General features: G+C 40.4%; 1 protein-coding gene across 1 annotated transcript in view; it reads left to right on the top strand.

The window, feature by feature from the left end:
- Positions 1 to 21,219, top strand: part of NRAP (nebulin related anchoring protein) — a 57,690-nt gene that overhangs the window by 31,619 nt on the left and 4,852 nt on the right. Inside the window, exons 24-38 of the mRNA XM_081006392.1 lie at positions 362 to 673; positions 2,246 to 2,350; positions 3,653 to 3,751; positions 4,895 to 4,999; positions 6,162 to 6,269; positions 8,017 to 8,127; positions 9,067 to 9,264; positions 9,683 to 9,787; positions 11,320 to 11,418; positions 13,269 to 13,373; positions 14,817 to 14,924; positions 16,713 to 17,024; positions 18,299 to 18,403; positions 19,214 to 19,312; positions 20,352 to 20,456. Of these exons, the coding sequence (XP_080862518.1) occupies positions 362 to 673; positions 2,246 to 2,350; positions 3,653 to 3,751; positions 4,895 to 4,999; positions 6,162 to 6,269; positions 8,017 to 8,127; positions 9,067 to 9,264; positions 9,683 to 9,787; positions 11,320 to 11,418; positions 13,269 to 13,373; positions 14,817 to 14,924; positions 16,713 to 17,024; positions 18,299 to 18,403; positions 19,214 to 19,312; positions 20,352 to 20,456 (2,076 nt within the window). The remainder of the gene's footprint in view (positions 1 to 361; positions 674 to 2,245; positions 2,351 to 3,652; positions 3,752 to 4,894; positions 5,000 to 6,161; positions 6,270 to 8,016; positions 8,128 to 9,066; positions 9,265 to 9,682; positions 9,788 to 11,319; positions 11,419 to 13,268; positions 13,374 to 14,816; positions 14,925 to 16,712; positions 17,025 to 18,298; positions 18,404 to 19,213; positions 19,313 to 20,351; positions 20,457 to 21,219) is intronic.

Raw genomic sequence — 21,219 nt, 5'->3', positions numbered from 1 at the left:
CCTGGGATAAAGCAGTAAATGAAAAAGATGCTCCTTTTGGAAACATTAAAAAAGAGCATGCAAGCATCCTCATTTTGTGCACTTCAACCACATATAAAAGTTAGTCCTTATTACTTGCTTTCTGCTTTTTGTTGAGCGGGAAAAGTATGCTTTTGATGTACAGATGTGTTGTACTTAGACATATTAAGCGTGCTTGTCAGTAGTTTTGCAGGAGGCCAAAGTGCCTTTTCTGAAGTAGCCTATTAAACCGGTTTATTGAAATGTTCCGTTTACTTCAACCCGATGCTGTTGCTTACAATGGCTTTGAGTTTATTACCTTTCTTTGTACCTATGATCCATTCCCTCCCCCCACTTTTAACAGGTAAAATACAAGGAGAGTTATGAGAAGACGAGAGGAAAGTTGATTGGGGTGAAAGGTGTGAACGAAGACTCGCAGATGGCTCACTCGCTTCATATGTCGAAGATGCAGAGTGATCTGGAATATAAAAGGGCGTTTGAGAATGTAAAGACCCAGTATAATGTGTCCATGGATATGATAAATATTGTCCATGCCAAGAAAGCTCAGGATTTGGCCACTGATAGGGGATACAAGACAATTCTTCATCGCTATACTGCCTTGCCTACAGATATGAAGGTGGAATGGGCAAAGCGGGCATATGACTTGCAGAGTGATGTAAGTTACACATTGTCTATTTTTTAATTATTTATTTTTATTTTTATTATTCAAGATTTATATACCACTTTTTTTTTAAAAAAAACACCCCTCTAAATAGTTTACATAAAAGAATATAAAATATTCATAATAAAATACCAATTAAATCACCATATGGAAAAGCCTTTCTGGGTTAATCAAATAAATTAAGCGATTTAAATGAGAACTCGCATGCACAGTCAAGTACGGGTTAACTATTATGCTAAGAACACTGTTGCACAGGATCCTGTGCTATATTATTTCATTATTTGAAAGAGTCAGACTATGCCAGTCCCTACTCTGGTCTAGTTCAAAATCACTACTAGCTTAAAACATGGCGGCCATTAGCCATAACGGGGTAAAGAATGGCCACATTTTAAATTGAGGAGAAATTTAAAATAATTGTAGCTTGGCTATTATGGAGCATATTTCTGCCCTTTCCCTTCTGCTCCAGCTAAAGACCAAAGGACCAGATAAGCTGTCCTTTTCATTTTTAGACAAAAAAAAAGTGATTACATTTGTTCAGTGGTGGTTGGTACCTGTTGGAACTGGTAGTGCAGAACACAGGGAGGCCAATAGTAGATGGGAACCAGCAGTTGACTGAGAGAGAGCCAATGACAGGTGGAGCCAACTAATTGTGGGTTGGCTCCCATCTCCCTCCCTACTGAGTTCTGCAAGGCCAAAGGAGGAAGGTGACAGCCAGGGCTATCTTCTTGCCTTGTTGTTTTAAGGAGGCAGGCAGATGGGGGCTGGTTAAGGGAAGGCTGAGGTTGGTGGGGTGGTGCCCTGTTTGCTTTGAGGAACCATCCTCCACTGCATTTATCCTCCAACCCAGCAGTTTGTATAATGTTATGCTAGACCAGGAAATGAAGGAGCCCTGGATGTTATGAAGCTACTGCAGCTTTTCACACTTCTGGTATAAAGGAATGTTATGCTTCTCCCCTATATTTGGTCGTATAGGTGCAAGATAAAGGTAAACCACAAACACACACCTATGGAGATGCCTGTTCCCCCCACCGCCAGGCATTATGCCACAAGTTTGATAAGTGGTTACATGTTGTCACACATCGCAAGTTCTGGCAAATGTCTACCATCCACCCTAGGGTTGCAATCATGTCTGCGCTTACATGGGAATAGTCTCATTGGACCAAGCGGGACTTACTTACAAGTAAACATGCACAGCATAGAGTGGAATATCTGATGAGAAATCTTCCGGAACATTCCTGCACTGTTTTAGGACTCAATATCCCTGCAGTGTTGATTTAACCACAAACCATTAGCAAGCTCTAACAGGAGGGTTTTTTAATATAAAAAAATTAAGCTTTTGAAAAACCTTTTCTTTTAAATCTTATAGCAGAAATGTTTGCTGTTGGTGATATCACCATCTCTTTTCTTAACCCCCCCTCCCATTTCTACCCACAACTGCAAAGAAGTGGATAAAACAAAAGCAGTCACTAATTTGGCTCAGCTGGTGTTCTGATGTGTGAATTCTTTAGGTGGCATTTTAAATGTGCGAGCAGCAACAATGGGGCATTTTTCTTTTCCTTTTGTCAGAACCGATACAGAGCAGATTTGAACTGGATGAAAGGCGTCGGATGGATCGCCACTGGGTCATTAAATGTGAAGCAAGCTAAGAAGGCAGGAGAACTCATTAGTGAGGTGAGATTTCATGACAGCACATAACAAAACTTGCCGCATAATGCGTGCAAAATGTCTGTATAAAATTAAAATAATTTCCACTCAAAGGGGGAAAAGAGAAAGGCATCCCACATGAAAGCCCTCAAAACCAGGAATAGGACTCGTAATTAGAGGGAAGCCAGATACCAAACACAAAACAGTAGGAGTCCATATAGCCTTTGCAAAAACAAAGTAGGTGACAAATGATATCATGAATAATAATGACAATCAAACAATGCTCAATTGCTACCCCACTAGCTTAGGTTTTTTAATGAAGTGAATCAAGAAAAAGCCATATAAGGTGTACTTATAGGCACAGAGAACCTACTTTTAACCAGGTCTCTCTCTCTCTCTCTCTCTCTCTCTCTCTCTCTCTCTCTCTCTCACACACACACACACACACTCTCTCTCTCTCTCTCTCTCTCTCTCTCTCTCTCTCTCTTCCAACAAAGAGCAACAATGCAGCTTGGTGATGATTTTGAACACAATTAAACTGCATCATCCACAGTTAGAACCTCTGAGATTCTAAAGGGTACCATCACTGACAATTATATTAATTATGCTAAGAAGGCCTTTATGCACACTCAGATTGAATACAGAGAGGTGAAGATGGTACAATAAGAAGTATATAAATGTCTCAGTCTGAACATAGGTCTTGTAGGAAGTTTTTAGTGCTTTAGCCATGGTGGCGCAAAAGAAATGAAAGTGTACGTTCAAAATGCATATGCCACAGATAGGAATCAGAGCCTCTGTCATACCCACTTGAGTTCAACTCTCTGAAAATATTGTTCGTTACTGGCTTCAGTTTCCCATGAAAGCATGCCCCTTGCATCTTCCCTTCATGTAGCGCTTCTTTTACAAGGACATTGCATTTTCAACACCTGAATGACAGCTCCTGGGAAATATTGCTGTTTTGCCTCCTATTGTTGAATTATTTTGCCTCCAGAAGACCCTGTTAATACAAAATGCTGTTTTGTGTTTCAGGCCATTTGAAAAAGATTTTCCAGTTGTGGGACCTTGGGTATTTTAGTAGGCGTAGATCATCTTGAAATATTTTCCTTAAATTTAAGTGAGATTTCTTTTAAGGATTAATAGGTAAAGGTTATTGTTAAATGGAAACAAATATTAATCTGAAGGTTCCTAGGAGATGAAGCTAAGGAAAGAGGAATAATAATTATGTTCACAAATTCACTCTAATCTCAAGCAACCTATGATTTTTTTTCTTTCAAATAGCATGAAAGAGCAGCACAAAATTCACAGCTTTGATCTTTTTCTGCTCAACAGACGAAGTACCGTCAGCATCCATATGCTTTGAAGTTTACCAGTATTAAAGACACTCCTGAGATGATCCAGGCTAGAATTAGTTATAACCAGGCTGTGGATGTAAGTTATAATGTATATACATTATGATTATAAGAGTGGTATCCTCTTTGAACGACCTCATTGAAACACAGGCTTTCTTTTTCACTCCCTGTCACTGAGATCATTCCTAGGAACCAAGAAATTTGTGTTCTAATCAGATGAACCTTACAAAGGCCACTTTTAATCAGAATGGAAACCTTCCATTCTCCACAGAGCCCAGTGGAAACCCTTGTATAGAACATTTAACATAAATGAACTTTTGTACAGATGCATTTTCAACTGTATTTTGACTGATAAAATTTTATATCCCTGAATTAGAATATTTGCAATCTGTAATTGGACCAGTGCCGTATTGTTTTCTTTTGGGAGGTTCCAAATTTAAATCAAAAAATCTGAATGAATAATATTCTCAAACTGGGTATTGAAAAATTCATTCCAGCAGTCAAGTTCACACTCATTCAAGTCAATGAGAATGGGATCCAAGAAGTTCCCTTGCACTAATGGACAGACTTTTGATTCATCAGAGGTATTGGCTAATGAAGGGGTGGTGATATCTATGGATTCCCCCATGTGGCCTCTCATTCCACCTTCCATCCTGTTCTAGAGGATTCACCAACTATCTGAAGGCATTTTTCAGGGGAAGTTGGGTTCTGAATGGGGAAGGGGACTCTACCAACATCTTCTCTATTCCTCTTCCAATAGTCATTTGGTGGGTACCACTGCTGGATCAAAAACCTTTCTGTGAGTGCAAGGGCACCAAGTGGATTCCACCCTGTGAAAATGTGTGGTCTGCTTCATAGAGAATTATTCCCATGTGGTCATAGGCACGGCCATGCCTGAGGACAGTTGCATGTTGGGAAATGCCTTATCTTGTAGTATTAAACACCACTGCTGTGTTACTTATTTAATAATTTATTTAATATGGGCGGGGTATAAATAATAAATTATTATTATTATTATTATTATTATTATTATTTATTATTGGTATGGGGCTCTTCTAAGATCAAAGTGCTCAGACAGCTTCATTTGGGAGAGCTGACCCTTCAAATAATTTTAGTAATTGTAGTAAGAATTGTTTTACACAATATAACTTTTTAGCGGTCTGTGTGAACCACTGTGGCATATGTAGCAAGCGTCATATACGGTATTTTTTGTATTTTGCAGAGGATATATAAGGAACACGGAGAGAATGTAAAACATCATTACACCCAAACGGCAGAACTTCCTGAGATCTTTCAAGCTAAACAAAATGCTGTGAATATCAGTGAGGTGAGATTTCATTTTGTGCCGTGTCTTGCGGTGACACTTTCAATAGCATATTGTTCTTGGAGACTTCTTTACACTCATCATAGCTGGAATTGATAACAATGCATTTAGATTTCTGCATCCTGAGGGTGATCATGTTAAGACTATCTCAGCCCGCATGCAAGGACTGTCATTGAAGCATTATCCCATGCCCACATGCCTTAGTTTCCTCCTTTACTTTTAGGAAAGGCAGCACAGGATTGTGTTATAGGTTGTGTGACTTGGTCTAAAAAGACTTGCTAGGAAGATGCAGAAGAGCTCAGGAACTAGGGCTGAGGTGAAAACTGCTGAAAAAAGAATTTTGTCAATCTTCATGTGAGTCAGAGAATAAATGCTGGTCCCTAAATGGGGTGGGGTATAGTGTAAAAAATTGCTGACAGGTTCATAGGGAGAGGGATTACTTCATTTTCTTTATATGCAGCAGCAGTGACTGGCCACCATTTTCTTTATGTCAGGATGCTTCTGGTACAGCATCAGTCTGGGCCATTGTGGGGAGGGAAATGGCAGCTGACACAAACATTTGTGCTCCCATATGAACACTGGCAATTACCATTTCCGTTAGTGTCTGGCTGCCATTCCCCCACCCCCACCCCCAAGATGCCTTGGAACAGTACTGTATCTGATGTATTTTGTTTAAGAAAACATCCATATTATTGCCACTGCCTCTGGTGGTAGCAGCGAAATGAAGCACGAAAGAAAAAGCAACCGCCACTGCTGAAGGCAAGTGCTCTCTGAAAATATGGCCTCCCAGTGTTGCTGCCTGCAGATGGAGTCATGAAATCATAACTCGGTGGGTTGTATCCCTGATTTTTCCGTTTAAACTTACTGGATTAAATCCAGACCACAACATAGTTGGACTTGGGTTCCCATAGAAACCAGTAGAGCTTAAGGCATTTGCCCTATTGATTTCATTGTAACCTTAGTTCAAATAACTGGGGTTGGATCCAGCACACTGTCAACAGTGAAGTGTAGCATTGGAAGAGAGCTGTGACCCAAGATGAGCCTAAAGGTATATTTGCCAAAACTAGGAACAAGGGAATTAATGCAGGTTTCTTTCTCGGCGTAGGTTCATGCATATGATTGGGGAGAGAGCTTCAAACTGTTCCCATTTACTGTCTTAAAACAGATTTGCTACAAGGAATCCTGGAAGAAGATGCAAGATGGGGGTTATAAACTGAAACTAGATGCCATTCCTTTCCAGACAGCAAAGGCTTCCACTGAGATTATAAGTGATGTAAGTTGATTTAATAGCAATATTGACTGGTACAAAATGGGAGATCTTAGCTGATAAAATTCTCCAGGGGGCAATTGGCATGGACAGTGGGAAAGCAGAAAGAAAGCCTGTGTTTTATGTTTGAAGAGAAAATACAACCAGCTCTTGATGATCTCTACAAATTGTGTGACTGGACTAAAAAAGCAGACATAATTCAGTGTTAAGTAAGTGTATCCTGATGTATGTTAGGTACATAATGATAAATTTGTGTTTTCCTGAGTTTAATACTTACTTGAAATATTTCTTTACCGTCCTTCATGATCAAATTCGCATTAACAAATTGCCTACAATTAAACTGGGGAAAAATCCTGGGGTTTAGTGAAAATAGGACCCTAATGTGCAGTGGTGTAGCAAAGCTAAATGGAACATTAACAAGGGTCTTGGGCAGGCTAGAAAATAAAGCAGCATATAACCTGCATCCTTCCTTAGCTCAAGAGCTGTAAGATCAACACAGAAAAGTATTTTTGCTACCATGCTTTGAAATAATCATATCCCTTGAGTCAAAAATAATGTTAAAGAAGTCCTGAATGGAGAAGCCTTTTCTCTTATGGCCTGTTGGGATAAAAGAACTCTTGGGTTTTATTAAATAATAAATATATATCTTTAAATAAAATTATTTTATTAAATGTATAACAAATGCAACCAACAGAGTATTCTGAAAATTCAACAAAAGAGAAAAAAAAACAATTGAGCATGGTCAGGTATAAGGTATTGATGCAAAAGATATAAAGAAAAATATAACAAGACACTTGTACAAAAGAGGCAATTCAGCAGTATTCCAAGATAAGACATAAACAGCAGATCAAAAACTCATGTAATCAAAAGTAGTGCCATATGATACTGTATTTGGTTGGAATTCAAATACAGTCATACCTTGGGTTACAGACGCTTCGGGTTGTGCACCGGGCTGAACCTGGAAGTATCAGAACTGGTTACTTCCGGGTTTCGGCACTTGCGCATGCACAGAAGCACCGAATCGCGACCCGCATGTGCACAGACGCGTCGCTGCGGGTTGCGAATGTGCTTCCCGCACGGATCACGTTTGCAACCCAAGCGTCCACTGTATATGAATTCATTGTGCCTGAAACCAGGTAGCACATTGGGTTTTTTTTAATGTTCCTTCTGCAGATTCTGCTGAAATTATAGCCCTCTTCAGAAATGACAAACCTACATTCATTCGTTGCCTGAGTGCGAATGAAGGCTGCGCCAACTAGCTTTGCCCACCAGAGATTGCTGCGCATGCAGTGCAAACATTTGCAGTAGGGAAGCCTTTCACATGTACAGCTGTATATACTAAGGTTTCCGTGGCATCTGGAACCACAGTCAAGAAAAGGTCTAGATTGCAAGGAGCCTGAGCAAGTGTGTGTGATGAGTTCCCTGCTACAGACATTCCTACTAAAGGCATGGATGCCAGGGGGCAGGGCACAGGCTAGTTGGCACAGCTCCACTCCCTACATTGATTGAATTGGCAGGTGTCATTTTTAATGAGGGCCTCTCTCTTAGCGAAACAAAGTTTCTTCTATTTAGTAGATATAAACTGAAATTTCAAACTCCCAATCCTCTTTTTTTAAAGCAGACTATGCCTATTTTAATGCAGGTTTGGATCTTTATTTAAAATACTTGCTGGCTGAGAAGACGAGAAAAAGTAATGCTGTAGTGGCCAGTATGTTTCTGTAAATCCTCATGCCCTTGCTTCATCTTTCCTCAGTACAAATACAAGGAAGCATTTGAGAAAATGAAAGGACAGATGACTGGCTCCTGTGGCTTGGAAGATATTAACATTTCTCATTCTGTGCATGCAGCTTTGCTGCAGAGTGATGTGAGTATCACAGGGCATGGAAGATGAACCTAGAATAAACATAAACAGATGGCCTTTGCTAGGTACTTTGAATGATGGAGCACTTCCTTTTGAGTTGACAGTACTCTCACAACAGCAGCACAATTTGTTTATCCATATTGGGCAGGACTCACCTAAGGAGTCCCATCAGTGGAAGCTGGTGCAAGAGGGCTTCCCTCCCATGGGCAGGCACTAAAACCCAGACTTAACAATGGCTATGGGAGATAAGAAGCAGCCTGCAGGCTTATAAATGTCTTCCTGCTCCCCTTGCACGGTCAAACTCTTACCTTCTCCTTCGAACCATCCCCAGTTCCTTTTCAGAGCAATTGATGGTATATCATTATATCTGAAATTGGGTTAACTGTGTTGGTGAGGCTCGTTAGACAACAACGAGAAACTGAGCCTTTAGTGTCATTGGAACAACCTGCCAATAGGGATTCAGCAGGTGCCAACTTTAAAATGCCTGGTGAAAACTTTTCTACTCCTCCAGGCCTGTCAATGCAGGCTCTTAAGCGTACACTGCCTGCCCCACCCCAATGGTCTATTGATGCTTGTTTTTAATCTATTTTTAACTTTTTATGATTTTATTCTTTGGTCTTATGTTTTTATCCTGTTAAAAACCACTGTGATGTGATATATATATTGGTATATGTACATATTTTTTATAAATATAATAAATAAATACACACTAGCCACACCTGACATTCCTGATTTCCTAACCTTCTCACTGTCACCATCCAGAGGTCTGTATAATGTGCACACTGCAAAATAGGCACTATAGAATGAGGCTGCCTGAGTTTTCTTTGCTGTTCCGTGTATGTGTTGTAAGCACATAAATTCAATAGAATGTTAAGCAGGTTTGGGTTTAAACCATGGCGTTGAAATAACAGTATTTCTTCCTTCTTTTCCCCCCTTCCCTAGGTAAATTACAGGAAAGCTTTTGGCCTTCAGAAGTCTCAGTTCCGCCTGCCCTTAGACATGGTGAATCTGGTACATGCCAAAAAAGCCCAGTCTTTGGTCAGTGATCAGGAATACAGACAGTGGCTTCATGATTATACTTCTCTGTCTGAAGATGTTAGGCTGAGGTGTGCCAAGAATGCTTATAAATTACAGAGTGAGGTAAATGAAGTTATTCTTGAAGCCTTTAACATGGGGGGGGGGGGACTGCGACACTGTGGTTTTATGCTTTGTCTGTCTCTCAGTATCAGTGACCAGAAATGGTTTTTATTGCACAGTTTCACTTTAATGGTCTTTCCATCTGAAATTAGGAGGTAAAAACCGCGATAATCTACAATTTTCTTTTAGACTATTTATATTGAGCTTCTCTTCCTCTCTTTCCCTCCCCCCATCTCTCTGTAATAGATATAAGTATGTACAAAGTAAACACATGAACACAGAATCTGAAAATATAATTCCAATATGCTCGAATGATACAGACGTCTTGAGTAGCAGATGTTACTTCTAACGAATGCATTCAGATGGCTATATTGCCTCTCCTATTCCACGTTGCAAATTACTTTTGATTGGTTTCCCATAGAATTTATACAGGTCTGACTTGAACTTTATGAGAGGAGTTGGCTGTATTACACCAGGGGCCTTAGAGATTGAAGCAAAGAAGAAAGCTTCTGAACTCATCAGCGAGGTAACAAAAGAGGGTTTTGATTTTTTCACTACAAACAAGAGTTTGCCAGATGTCTGTGTAAAACTGGGCTGGCAAAGTAACTCCCTGGATTAAGGGTGGGCTCCCTTCTTCACCCTCCCTCTTTATTTGATCACTCAATTCATGTCCTGGGTGAACTCAATGGAGTTCAAGGTTTTTCAGACCTTGCTAACTACTTTCACAAACTTTCTATTCTGTAATCAGGACCCAAGTGGTTGGTACATTAGGGCGAACCTTTATAGAAGGAAATGTTCCTTTCCAGATGAAAGAGAGGCTGTGTTCTGTTATTAGACACAGAATCACATTTCTTAAAACCCAGGTGGCTCCATATAAGTGGCCTGGAGAGAGAATTTCTCCTTTTCCCCATCTCTGTTCTTTTTCTTTTTCTTTATTCACTCTCATCACATCTAGTTTGGCCCTAAGTTTGTCTCCAATGATCACATATGTCTCTTTTGTTTCTGGGACTTCTTTCTTTTGCAGAGCACACACACACACACACACACACACACACACAAGTTCAAGCTTCGCACGAACCTCGTTGAAGAGCAAAATTCCCATTGGTTTTAGCTGAGCTATATTATACTTCTGGTCAGGAATTTCCTTACGTTTCCCTCTTTGCTGTTACCTGCCATCATTTTCTGCCTGGGCTCACAAGTCATATCTCTGTGACGTAGTCCTAACTTCACTGAAACCAAGTTCCTCATTGCATTCTCAAAAAAACTGATAATTGTAATAAAAGCCAGAATTTCTTCTTTTCAGAATAAAAGTGCCCAGATTTAAAAATCTAAAACAAAACACAAAAAGTACTGCTAGCAAAATGCCCTTCATAAGCCCATTGCACCCTATCGGCCATGGGCTTACCAGTACACATGGGCTTACTAGTACACAGTGGGAAATAGTGTATTTCTATTTCTGCATTGCCATTCTCTATTCCTTTGGTGGACTATGAACCAACATTCCTGGTGACTCAGGCTGAAATGTAACTCACAACATAAAACATTATTCTCACATTGAAACTCTACCCTGGCCCAGGTAGCTTGCACGTGAGCAGTTTGTATTTATTTTTATTTAATTAATTACCCGTTCAAATTTTTTTTTTAAAAAAATCACCCTACATCCTAACAGATTCCAGAGCAATGCACAATACAAGATAGTAAAAGTAGTCCCTACCATTTTAGCACTTTTTTTAATATCCCAGAAGCTAAAAATGCCTGCTTCTTTCCATATATATCTGCCATAACCATTTTTCAGAGACAGGTCGCGAGCACACTTCTGCGGTGGTACTGCCAACTGGTCCTTGCATTTATGGGGTCTCTGCCGAACTTAATAAATAGACATGGATCCAGCAGTGAGTTGGGAGCATGGGATTAAATTGGCACAGAGGTCACCGAACCAATCTTTTTTTGCTGACCCCATTGTAAAGTCTAAATCACCAGGAGCATTAAAAATACAATGTCCTCATCTCAAAATGTAACTTAGCTTCTGCATTCCTCTTCCTTTGTGTGTGAATTCAGAGTAAATACCGTCAGCAGCCGAATTCCTTCAAGTACACATCGGTGACAGACTCTCCTGGCCTCCTTCATGCAAAATTCAGCAATATGATTGCTAATGAGGTAGGCTCTGCTAACGTGGATCAGAAAATATGCTGTTTAAAATGCAATGAGCTGAGGAGGGAGTAGGGAAGCAGGCTCTGAGAAATATAATACATCAAAAGGAGAGAAGAAGGCATCATCGATTTATCCTTTAGCATAGTTAGATCATTTTTTATTATTCCTGGACAAACATTTAGTATCATTTTGTCAATCAGATTTGCTCCTTTAAAACAAAACAGCGGCAAAAATAAAATAAAAATCAGAGCAGCCATTTGATATGAATTCATGCAACTGGCTTTCTTTTTGTACTTGAAAGCAGCCATAATGCAAAGAAATGCAAAGAAGGAGCACACAAGGCGGACAGTCTTCGTGATGGTTAATGTGTGAGGTGCTGAATAATTCGTTCAGGAACCCACTTAATGCACCTGAGGCCAAGAATCTTGTTTCTGATTTTTCAAAAACATACAGATGGCCTTGCAAATTCATTATGCCATTACAAAAAAGAGGGGGGTGGAATCACATTTGGGAGCTGACATGCTCCAAACTGTGAACTTCCTTTTTTAAGAAAATGTTCATGGCATTTTTCACAGCAATATTGAATGTTCCTAGAGATGTCATCAAATAAGGCTCTTAAGAGTTAACGGGATGTTACCCGTTAACATCCTCTGCCATCAGAGCTCTATTTATTATTGCCAGTCTGAAGCTGGCTCATACCAGTGTTTGACATAAGTCAGCCTTGCTTTGGTAGGTTTGTAGCCCTTAGCAACTCATTTTGTGGCATCAGTTAGACTAGTTAATTAAAGCATTTTGATGGACTACAATAGTGCCCCAGATTGCTTCCAATGCAAGTACCGCATTTTTCGCTCTACGAGACACACCCGACCATAAGACGCACCTAGTTTTAGAGGGGGAGAACAAGAAAAAAAAATCTCTCCCTTTCTGTGCAGCACCCCTTCAGCGAAGCGGCAGGATAAGTGGAGCCACTTCCATTTCTCCTCCCGCTTTGCTGAAGGGGCGCTGTGCAGAGAAGAAAAGCTGCACAGCGCCCTCCAGCGAAGCGAAGCCAGGAGAGCAAGAGGGGTCGGTGCGCACTACCCCCTCTTGCTCTCCTGGCTTCAGCGAAAGCAACGGGAAGCGCTCCGGAGGCTTCCCGTTGCTTTCGCTGAAGCCATGGAGCCTGCATTCGCTCCATAAGACGCACACACATTTCCCCTTACTTTTTTGGAGGGGAAAAGTGCGTCTTATAGAGCAAAAAATACGGTACTTCTATCAGCAGCAGAAGTCATATTGGATTGTGTGCGGGAACTGCTGGTAAGCTGTCCACTCTGCGTGAGAGAAAAGCAAGCATGCCTCTTTTATCAGAGTGCCGACCTTAGCTGGGCTATATAGCTTTTTAGATCATTTGTCATGCACTATTGAACCCTGTGTTTCCTAAAAAACACTTCTTCTTTTACCTTTTTAAACCTATGGTTTTACCTGTGAATGTTTATAGGGATGGGTGTATGCAATCATTTATCCTGGGGTAGACAACTTAGTTCCCTCCAACTGCTCTTGGACTCTCATCAACTGTCCAGTTGGCCATGCTGGCTGGGCTGATGGGAGTTGGGCTCCAAAAACATCCAGCTGACTAATATGCACCCTCTGTGCCTAGACTTTTTTCAGGCAAAACAATTTTACGTTGAAACATTCAACTCTGCAAGACTGCAGTTCTGTACATAGACATCTGAGAGTAAGTCCCATTGAACTTAATGGGACTTGCTTCTGAGTAGATGCGTACAGAGCTGCACTGTCGGACATTTTCTCAGAAAAAGAAAGAATTCCAGTATGCTAGTATAAATATATTCATTCATTTTCATTTAAATCTATCCCAGCGCCTCTACAAGGCAGCAGGGGAGGACACTTTGCATCACTGCACCGTGACTTTGGGCCTGCCTGAATTTGAAAGGGCGAGAACAAATGCTATCAATCTCAGTGAGGTAAGTGCTTGGATCTATGCTATCCTACCCCTCTTTTGCCCTGAAATCATTGGGCATCCCTCCTATTGTAGGCGTGATAAGTGTACAACCACAAAGACTGTATTTTGCAGCCTTGAAGAACTGTTCAAGTTGATTACTTGTTTATTAAGACTTTTCAAGGCGGTAAGATATTACCTTGCCATCTGGCTGAAACATAGGAATTGCATTTTATATTTGCTGCTGAATTTGTGTTTTTCAGTATTGGATGAATCTAGGAGGGTGTTGTTGCTTTCATCTGTGGTTTTTTCACATTCTCATATGCACTTTCATATGGAAACCATAATTAATTTGTGTTGGTGGTGGTGCTGAGTTCTGCAAATGATTTTTGCTTTGTCGGGTAAACAAATGGTGACTTTTAGAGTGTTGGGACTGTGACCTGGGAGACTAGGGTTCAAATCCCCACTCAGCCATGAAGCTCACCTTGGGCGAGTCACCATCTCTTACACAGGGTTGTTGTGAGGATGAAATAGGGAGGTGGAGAACCATGTATACAACCTTGAGATTCTTGGAACATAAAGGTGGTATATAAATGTAGTAAATCAATAAATATCTCCTGGTGTAATGTGTGGCTAGAAATTAAAGACTGCATTGATGATAGTTTTTGTAATTATCTGAAATATGATATTGTAATGATATTATAATTAGGATATGGTATCAGTTATTCTTTGAACTGGGTATAGGGTGGTATATAAATTCAATAAATAATGAGTGCAGCAATTTCAGAGTATGTAAATAAACTTGACAGGAGAAGATGGAGACTGCACTAGCCAAAGGACAAGTAAGGAGAAAAGAAGGCAGGCTTTATTTACTTACCTAATAGCTTCCGGATGATAGAGAGGGTTAGTAGTACACCTCCAGTATCTTCAAGATCCAGTACAGGTCCGTGTTGTCATATTGGCTATATGGTTGCTAAGAATTCTCTTTGTGATGCCCAACCCAAACCCCAGCTGTGGAGGCATAATCCCCATACCAGCACGTAATGCAGCTCAATAATTCAGAACAATTAGATTCCCTCCTGGCCCCTTCCCCTGATTCAGGTCCCTCCTTTATGGTTGTGAGGAACTGGCATGATGTGCAGGGGTCCTTGCATTAAAAAGCTGGCCATGGCTTCCTCACTTGCCCTGTGTCAAGCCTTTGCTTGAGTCGTCATTGCTTACAGAGCCATTGGCACTTATCATTCTGCATACATGCTGCAAGGACAATACCATGCCCAAATGGTTGTCATTTTTTAATTGCATCGTTGTGACTGTATTTGCTTTGACTGGGGCTTCCTACAATAGGGTAAAAAAAGAAAAGAAAAACAAAATCTAGACGTGCTTGCTAACTCTATACAACAACCAAGAGAAGGTTTCTTCTGTCAATTTACTTGCACTTTAAAATTTAAAGTTGCCATTTCCACTTTAGGCAAAATACAGGGAGTCTTGGCATAATCTCCGCGCTCAAGGCTACAAGCTGACAATGGAAGCAATCCCTTTCCAGACTGCCAAGGCCTCAAGAGAAATTGCCAGTGATGTGAGTTGAATTATGCAGCCTTCCATCTTGCCCGATTTTTGTTAACTTCATGTAATACATCGTCTAAAGCAGATTATACCGAATTAAAGCAGCACCATAATCATGTGAGACAAGGATGTGAGACAGAATATATTAGTTATGAATGAGATTCTTTGTGTGAATTAAAAAAAAAAAAAAGAGTCACTGTTAATCAGAAGCCAAGGCATGCGGAAGATCTTGCGATGGGAATTGGAGAAGGAAAAAGTATCTCTGGATACTCAGTTCCAATTTATCCAAAGTATCCAAAATACTACCTGTCTATGCAAATATTTAATCCATTCCTTTGTTTCCTTGAATAGTCCACCAAAGCAATTAGGGGCAACGAAAGAAAAATAAAGTTAAGCATGCATGAAAGGGCTCAGAGTATTGGTGTATCCATTCGGATGTCTTTCTGCATTCATTTTATACCAATGAATTTAGAGATACTAAGCAGCCAAAGGTAATTCTCAACTTTTCTGAAAAATCTCTTAGAAAATCAAGCATTTAGGCTGCACCCAAACAGTGGTACATCTAGATGACTTTAGACTCTGCGCTTAAGGGTCTTGCATGGGGGTTGGGGTTTTTAGATGACCATGTGTATTACTTCAGTTGTGAAGCACACAATTAACATTTCTCTTCTCCCCCTCCACACATTGAAGCCCATGCCTCACAACTCCTGATACATTACAGTAAAATACCAAACAAAATATAAAGATATATTCTGAGCATTTTTGCATTAAAAAAACCCCTGTCTTAAATCATATCACTGCCATGACTGCAGACATAAAATGGTATTAGCTTCTCCCTTCCTGATGCTGCTTGTATTTGGGAACGAGCACCATTTTGTTATAAGAAAAGATTCGTAATATCGTTTAAACTAAAAGTATTAAAATGAGACTCTTTAATCATGTCCATGCCTGACTGGATGTCACCTGAGTATAAAAAGTTATATATAAAAATACAAATAGAAGTTGCTCTGGTGGGGCCTGCATGCCTATGCCAGCCTAGGTGCTGATGCTGAACTGTCTCTGTCATCCACAATAGCCCTGAGGTTCAGTCCTACCTGGGCTGAGCAACACCAGAAGTTGTGTGCATACACAGGACTGCCAGCTTTGAGCCCATTGCTGCTGCCAAAGTCCAATGGAAAACTTGTTTGTTGAGAGAACTCCGTAAGAATGTTAGACTGTGTCTGTTGACTCTCGAACTGTTGTCTCACTGTAGGGAAAGTTACATCCAGTCCTGGCTGTTCCATGTTTATCTAAACATGGTATGTCCCATATTGCCCAATCCATCCGTTAAAAGAATTAGTGTTTTGGCTGCAGCGATACCACTTTCACTAACACATAGGGCACCCTGTCTAATGAACATAATACCTCCTTAATGCCATGGTTGATTTTTTAAAATTATTTTTTTATGTTGCAGTGACAATGGCCATGCAGAAACATGCATGCGCTATCCAGCCTTATAAGAGTGGCAAAACTCTTTCTTCTTCCAGATATTTTCTAAACTATCCTTGCTTAGCTTTAGACCATGTAAAGGGAAAAAAGTTCTGTTTCGGAATATGGTTGTTCAGAGCCATGAATGAAAGATGCAACGGAAGGAAAGATAGACCTGTAATGTGAATTGCATGTGTCTCTTGCGTTGAATTTTACATTGCTAATTCTCTTTTCCATCTCTCTCTGTCTCACAGTTACCTAGGCATAATACCTACTTTTAAAGGATCTGAAAAGCATGAATGCCCGCTAAACAACATTTCCTTTCCTTTTGCAGCTTCAATATAAACATAGCTTTGTTAAGGAGAGAGGGAAGCACATAGGTGCCAAGAGCGTTTTGGATGATACCAACCTGCTGCACTGCTTGTATGCTGCAAAGCTACAGAGTGAGCAAGAGTACAGGAAACGATCCCGAGGTACCAGTTCTCAGTACCACCTGCCTTTGGACATGGTGAACCTGGTCCATGCCAGGAAGGCCCAGAACCTAGCAAGTGACCAGGATTACAGGAAGAGGCTGCACGAATATACAGTGCTCCCCGAGGACTTGAAGATGAAGTGGGCCAAGAGAGCCCACCTGTTGCAGAGCGAGGTAAAGAAAGATACTGTTTAGACCTTAATATAAATAGTACTCACAAGGCGATGGCCTGTTTGATTTTGTGACTGTGATTAGCTAAAAAAAGGGGGGGCACGGTGAACCGATGCCGTGAGTGAGAAAGAAAGACAACTATTTGCTTCAAAAATGTGCTTGTCAAATCCCACATATGCCTACATGGCTTTCGGGATTCTGTTGCTAATTGAGCTCAGAATGTGATGAGGTGGCTATTGTTCCATTCAAAACCAATCACAGAAGCTTGTCTAGATGAACAGTGGAAATGCCATTGAGAGGAACCTAGGCCTCAATCAAAGCCCAAGCGTGTCTGCAACCTGTTTGCCTTACTTTACTATAAGACTCAACTCTATATTGCAACAAAAGGCAACTTGAAAGAGCTCTGTATGCTTTATCTCTTCAATGAAAGCCTCCGAGAAAACGGAAGAATCCCTGTTGGATTTTCCTCTAAGTGTGACAAATGTACCAATTGCCTTTGTTCTTTTCCTGAGGTGAGACAAAGGCAATCTGCTGCAGAAACTGGGAGATCCCAAACTATAAAGCCACCCATTAACATGAGGTTTAGCTATTGCATTAAGAGGGGCTTCAGAATTCTTTCTGCTCTGCTTTGATAGAGACATGGACTTTTACACTTGGATATTAACTACTAGACAGAATATTTTAAAAGGATATGCTGCCAACAGTTTAACTATCCAGGTTTTGGTTTCAGGCCGCAGGTAGAGGGTGGGATATACTTAAGGAGCCCCATCAATGGAATTCTTGAGAAAGGGCTTCCTGGTAATCTATTGAATCACATTGTACAACATCTAGCATATGGATTAAGTTGTCACCCCAATTTATTTTAGCTTGCTGTAAAATCTCCACTTTTAATAAGAAGCAACCACAATATTGTAATCCAGCTGAGAAACCGAGTTATGAATACTTGTGTTGGTTTTGCGCAAAATAATTTGCATCCCCAAATTGGTCCTTTTAAAATAGCTTTGTACAGGTTTCAGTACCAACAGGTGGCATCACTTCTTGCTTACGGTTATGTTGATTCAGTTGTGGGAGCTCCTTTTGTATCTTGTATATGATGCATTATTTAATTCCAAAAGGAATGGATGAATGCAAAGAAGCTAGGCTCAATGAGATGATGTATGCGTGGAAAAGACAAGACAAAATTTTTAATACAACTCGAGGAGTCATCGCTAGGCCAAAAACAAAAAATAAAATAAAAATCTGACGAAGTCTAAGTTTGTTTTGTTTTTGTTTGACAGTTTCGCTACAAATCAGACCTGAACTTCATGAAGGGGGTTAGCTGGATGGCTCTGAGATCCCCTCAGATAGAGAATGTAAAGAAGGCTGGAGAACTCATCAGTGAGGTACTGATAAATCTTTCATGGGATGGTACGTCTGTAGGAATTGTTTACCATCAAGGCTCCTTGTTACATGACACTTATGGATGTAGCTTAGCATTTCCTTTTGATGTGAGAGCCTGTTTATACAACGGTTGTACGTTACCAAAGAGCAGTACACAAGATAGGAGTCCACCTGTGACATCCTGCTGCATATTTTCTACCCTGAACAGGAGACTCTCAAAAACAAAAACACATAGCAATAAATAAAGACAGCAGACTCGGCAATGGAATGCTAAGCAGCTGATAACATAGTTTTGAAAATTGCATACTTGAAACTGACAGCAAAGTCAGTGGAGAGTGATTCTATCGTGATCAGCATAACTTATTAACAGAGAAAATGTCCTAAATGTGGACTGGAGATCTAACAGGGTGACATTTTGGATACAGATTTCTGTTTGCCCAGTCAAAACTATGTGTTTTTCTCTGTGCATCACTGCTATAACATATTGAAATCATTTTGGACAATTGCACAGTAAAGACAAGCGTTGAAAACGACATTTCCCCATTTGTATATCTTTTTGACAAAACGAAACCCATTGGGGATCTCTGGGTATAGCCAAATTATATATGCATTTATTTTGGGCAAGCTATTTCAGCAGACACATAGATAGAACAAACCTTCTCTCAATGTTTCTTAAATGGTTTTTTTTTAAATTCTATACAATATGTATTAAAACACACATTTATGTATTATTTCTACATCTGCTGCCACACATATGATATATTCTGTTTTTAACTCCGGTCTTTATTGCATGTTTTATATTCCACTTATAGACAAAGTATCGTCAGAAACCAGATAGACTCAAGTTCACCACAGTGACTGACTCTCTGGACTTCCTCCATGCTAAGAATAGCTATCTTCAGTGCAATGATGTAAGTTAAGCATTTTTTATGGTGTAGAGCAGTGGTTCCCAAACCTTATTTTTCCATGGACCACTTGAAAATCGTTGATGGTATTGGCAGACCATTTAATTATTATTTTTCCCATTGTTGCGATTTAGGTGTGCTGTGCTAGATGGTGAATGATTCTTAATTGTATTCTATTGCTTCTTTCCCCCCTTTCATTGTATTTCATCGAATTACTGATTACATTCAAATTGCAATACAATGAAATACAGCATAAGAAATAAAAGCAGCATTAAAAGTACAATTAAAAATCAGTGCAAATACTTATGGCAGGATTTACCTTATGAACCCTATTAACAGAAGCCCTGTGCAAGGAGTTCCACTCCCGCAACAAAGCTTTCCTCCCATGTGCCCCCTGAAATTGGCTCTGGGGGTTGGGGGTGGACAGAACCCCCAGAATGGTGCACAGGGAGAAGAAATCGGGGGATTTTTCCATCTGGCAAACTGAACTGCTTGACAGGCGAAATGATTGGAAGAGCATGATATTGAAAGTCAAGCAATATCTTGTCTTAGGTAAAGGACCCCTGACAGTTAAGTCCAGTTGCGAACGACTCTGGGGTTGCGGCGCTCATCTCGCTTTACAGTCTGAGGGAGCCAGCGTTTGTCCGCAGACAGTTTTTCCGAGTCATGTGGCCAACATGACTAAGCCGCCTCTGGCGAAACCAGAGCAGTGCATGGAAATGCCATTTACCTTCCCAACGGAGCGGTACCTATTTATCTACTTGCACTTCGTGCTTTCGAACTGCTAGGTTGGCAGGAGCTGGGACTGAGAAACGGGAGCTCCCCCCATCGCGAGGATTTGAACCGCTGACCTTCCAATCGGCAAGCCCTAGGCTTAGTGGTTTAGACCACAGCGCCACCCACGTCATCTTGTCTTAAGGCACCTTTAATAAGCATAGGCATAATTTAATATTAAATGCATTGTGTGCTGTAGCTCTTGCTGGAAATAGATTTTTGTTATCGTTATAGAAATTGTGAAAGTAACAAATGTCATTTGGTTTGTCAGAGGCTGTACCGAGCCGCACACTTGGAATCCATGCATGAATATACTCTGCTTCCTGACCATCCTGACTTCATAAGGGCGCGTCTCAATGCGCTCCATCTCAGTGATGTAAGTAATAGATCTTTTCATTTTAGGGTGATGGGTTTTGTGAATGAACACAGCTACAATTAGTTGTATTTTGATTTCATATGTACCAGGAATACGTCCAGCCATCACTTGTCCCAGTAATTCCAGTTTGTAGATAATTTTCTTTTTAGCCTAGGTTGCATTGTTTCGAAATGGAATATAGACGTTTCATGTGCATTAATTCGCAATTTTATTTCATGCACAAATTACAGTACTTTTAGAGGAATTATGTTTCATTAAATTACCTTAAAAGGTGCATTTAGTCAGCTACTGGAAATCAAAATAGAAAGAGCATTGTGCGTTGACAAACCTTTACTCTCCTGTTAGAAGAAAAGAATGAGTGAGATGTATTGCTCATGCAGTTAGAACTGTATTGCCATGCACAGATGAATGTCACAGTTGTAAGTCTGATATGTACCCTTTCTTCTCAAAACATTCAAATGGACCAGCATGTATCTGAACTGAAACAGCCAGGGAGAGCATGGGGAGATGGAAGAGTTGGGGGCCTCTCATTAAAAATGAAACTGTTTTTGGTAGATATACAATTGGATCAGATGCCACACACAGAAAGCTGTTGAGAGAGACTGACCTTACAACACACACAAAAACCACATTGGTATTTGTAAAACTGCAAAGATAGCTGTAAATCAAATGAATGTAATGTGTGAGGATGAGTGCAAAAGCTGTGCAAACTGTGATAAAGTAAAAGGATGCATGGGGTTTCAGATCAAAGGACCCATGTTAC

Source organism: Podarcis pityusensis (assembly GCF_964106645.2).
Source record: "Podarcis pityusensis genome assembly, chromosome: 5".
NCBI lineage: Eukaryota > Metazoa > Chordata > Lepidosauria > Squamata > Lacertidae > Podarcis > Podarcis pityusensis.
The sequence above is the reverse complement of the archived record's forward strand: the minus strand, read 5'-3'. Positions and strand labels throughout refer to the sequence as shown.